Source organism: Nilaparvata lugens, chromosome 2 (genome assembly GCF_014356525.2).
Source record: "Nilaparvata lugens isolate BPH chromosome 2, ASM1435652v1, whole genome shotgun sequence".
Classification (NCBI taxonomy): Eukaryota; Metazoa; Arthropoda; class Insecta; order Hemiptera; family Delphacidae; genus Nilaparvata; species Nilaparvata lugens.
The window spans coordinates 94,705,109-94,708,532 of record NC_052505.1 but is presented as its reverse complement, the minus strand read 5'-3'; the positions used below and the strand labels follow the sequence as shown (position 1 = coordinate 94,708,532).

Sequence of the window (3,424 nt, the reverse complement as noted above, 5' to 3'; positions counted from 1 at the left end):
ATCTGCACAAAACTCTAAATGACCACTCTCCTTGGAAAAGTCACTCAATGTCATTATACCATAATAATTCAGTTCAGCTTCAAGCTCACTCACTGCATTAAGCAGATAACGTTCACGTTCACTGTCTGACAACATTGTAAGACTGAGTGCATTTTGTTGTCAGCATCATCTTTCATACTCTGCTTGCTGAGTGGTGGGGGTAACCCATTTCCTGTTTCATCAGGTCTGCATGACGTAATACAATTGCATAACATTGTGCAATAGTTCCACGTGAACACATAGTGCGCACTTTACTCGAAGAGGAGTGAGGAGAAGGATAAATGATAGAGCATAGAGTTGATTACAATATTTCTTTTTATTGATAATGCAAATGATTAGCATTGAAAAAATTGTGACAAAAGGTTCCATCTTCTAACAAAGTTTTGTTAATCCATCCATGTAGAGCAATAACAATTTTCAATGAGCAAAATAGTTGTGTATTTGACAATCCATCAGTGTTGTTAACGTTGTTGGTTGACCAATCTTCAAACGTTGAAGATGATAGCTTGTTCCGCACCATGTCGATAACGTTGAGTAGATGATGTTCTGGGCAGTATATGCCAACAATCTTCTTGATCAGCAACTCCAAATCAGGCATAGCAGGAAAGAAATATGGTGATGATAGGTCCAGGTACTCCACATTGTTCAGTTGTAGAATTGTATCCAGTAGAGTAATCTGCTTATATCCATGGACAAAGATTTTAATTGGACGCTGCTGGTTCTGATCCAACCACCTTCCAACTGTTCCACATACAATTTCCATCAAAGCCGAATATGGAAGATGTTCTGTCGCACAGTCTGACCACCTGAGTCCATGTTTAGCTTGATGTATACAGTTGTTGGCGATGATTTGCCTGCTAGTCTTGAGCAGGGACTCGGAGTAGGGAGGCTTGAAAAAGTAGTGATGAGTAGTCACATGATGCTCATCATCTTGCTCCAGGATAGCCATCTCCTTCACAATAAACTTGTTGTCCAAACCTTCAAAACCTTGAAAGTTTATCAGGTACAGTGATAGTGGTCCAAAAATGTTTTCCACTCTACTCGATGGCCAGTCATCTACACCACTTTCTGCTGTAATGTAGGAGCCATCATCATTGAGTCCAGTTGTACTTGTAGAGGCATCTTTCATCAGCGGTCGCCCACCAATAACACAGCCCACCACATCCTCCCCTTCATGCAAAGACAGCTCCCCCTCCTCCATAAAGAGTCCTCTGTATCCTGTCATGACTGGCTCATTCATTGTCTCGAGCTCAACTAAGCAATTTATCACTGTGCACTGACTATATATCTTTTTTATACCGACAGTACAAGGCCTGACATTGGCCGATACTCTTTAGTCATCTCATGATCCATCATACAGTAGGCAGTTGTATTACCTGGAATGTTTTCAGATGCTTCAAACTCAATCCTCACATCAATACTTCCAGTTTTGAGTGACTCATTTTGGCGGGAGCAATCAAAAGCAAACAGCATTATTTTTCGATCACCAATGGCATTCTTTTCAAACAGAGGGTTGCTTGCACGAGCATTACCATGGTTGTAGACTCCATTGAAAGCTGCATACATGTTGTAGATGTGATTATCATCACCATCAATACTCTCATATGGGTAGTATCTGTTGTTTAAAAACACTCGAACATCCTTCATATTATACTTGTCAAAGCGAGAACTGTTGGCTGCTGCCACACCTCGTCTTGCAGTCTGTAGCCCAACCACAATGTATCGTGGCTTTTCAAGCTGTGATGTCGACTTGACAGTCCATGTATGCTTTCTTGTCTGTGGTAATGTTGGATAGGTATACAACTCCCAATGTCGAAATGGTATACTGATGGGTGTGTCGTTCTGTACAATCTGTAGCAGACGCAGTTTCACATCATCTGTCACTTCCACATAAGGCATTCTCCATGAAAGCTTTGTGATTGCTACATTGGTAGCAGCGACATTCACACAGTTGTGAAAGTTGGGGCTGACCCTCAACACCAGCTCTTGTTTCACATTGAGTAAAATCTGTCTATAGTCTTCGGCAAAGCCCAGCAGGTATCTCAAAGGCACATCCATGATTGTAGTTTCGGCTCCATTGGCAGCAAAATCGGCGAATCCAGTGGTTGAACTAAACTTGTAGCCAGCTCCTTTCATCTTGGTCCACTCATCACGTTCAAATGTAACAGCATTCTTCACTAGGCTGGTAACTCCAGGATTGCGTATACCATCCACCTCCACACCATTGATTCCATAGCTTATCTCTGAAAACACATTGCTGAAGAATCCAGAGACACATGGAGCTCCGGCCACAGCAGCGTTGGCAGCTACAGTTACAGTATACTCCAAATGTAGATAGCTCTCCGATGGCTGTGTGTAAATATCTTGCTGTTGAATTGGAATCTGTATCTCGTCATTGGCATTGTAGCTTACAGTATAGGGTGCATGAGAATGGTACTCAAACCCAATGATACTGTTGTCCAATGACGGTCCATTCTGTGTCACATCCAAAACTCCCACCTTCTTATTTTACTTGTATCTGACAGCCTCGTTCTTGCAAATACTCGATGCTCCTAGATGTCAACCTTGTCAAGGTTTAATGCTGAATGAATCTTTCTTTCCTTTTATCTCCTTTTATAGGTGAAGGAGGATGATGATGATGATGATGGAGAGAAGAAGGAGGAGGATGGACTGCAGCCTCTATATCCAATCCTTGATTCCACTTTTCAAATAACAACACCATTTCACTTGCGTTGTCTCAAATGTAAAGCAATATTTATTCCCTCGCCTCTATTATTTATAAGACTACTTGCAGTGTAATGCTACCAATCTGCTTGATGTCTACAGGTAAATAGATTACATTCTGCACAGTCACCACCATTTTATACCCTGGATCAACGTTTGGGTAAAACTCATAGATCACGTGATCTGTAATTTCATTAGAGTAAGATCCAGTCACAATGTTGCAGGTGATGTGTATCACATTAGGCCGACTGATTTGTACAGTATTATCACTTCTAGTAGATGTGTTGGACTCTATGAACTGGGTATTGGTAAAACCCAACAGTTTCCCTATTGAATCTTGTGGTCGTAAATCCAACTTGGCACTGCTCAAAACTATACACTTTAAGGTTGATGGATCTACAGTCACCTGGAAATCAACATCATTTTCCGACAGCCTTTGTGCAAGCAAGTCAGTAATTGTAGAAAATTCAAAGCTAACTGTTGGTAATGATACCTGATGCAGAACCAAATCCTCCTTGTCAACAGTAGTAGCTGGCATTCTCCTTTTAGTCTTTTTAGGCAATACTGTACCATCCTTATCATCATCATCAGACTTGCCAGGTTTATGCTTCCAATGTTTAAGCACCTCACTCCAAAACTCTTCAAATCTTGCTTCAGCCAT

At 41.3% G+C, this 3,424-nt stretch overlaps 1 protein-coding gene across 1 annotated transcript; it reads right to left on the bottom strand.

Annotated features, from left to right (window-relative positions):
• Positions 1-1,332: 1,332 nt before the first annotated feature.
• LOC120349731 lies at positions 1,333-3,424 on the bottom strand. Its single transcript, XM_039420282.1, has 2 exons — positions 3,257-3,424; positions 1,333-2,514 (listed from the first exon to the last, which is right to left on the bottom strand). The coding sequence occupies exons 1-2, from the start codon at positions 3,422-3,424 to the stop codon at positions 1,333-1,335; spliced, it is 1,350 nt and encodes a 449-aa protein (XP_039276216.1).

Bases quoted from the DNA above. Each gene is read 5' to 3' on its own strand.
- LOC120349731 (XM_039420282.1), bottom strand. From the start codon at position 3,424: ATGGCTGAAGCAAGATTTGAAGAGTTTTGGAGTGAGGTGCTTAAACAT. The intron at 2,515-3,256 runs GTATCATTACCA...GATGTGACACAG, and splicing joins AGGATTTGGTTCTGCATCAG to AATGGACCGTCATTGGACAA.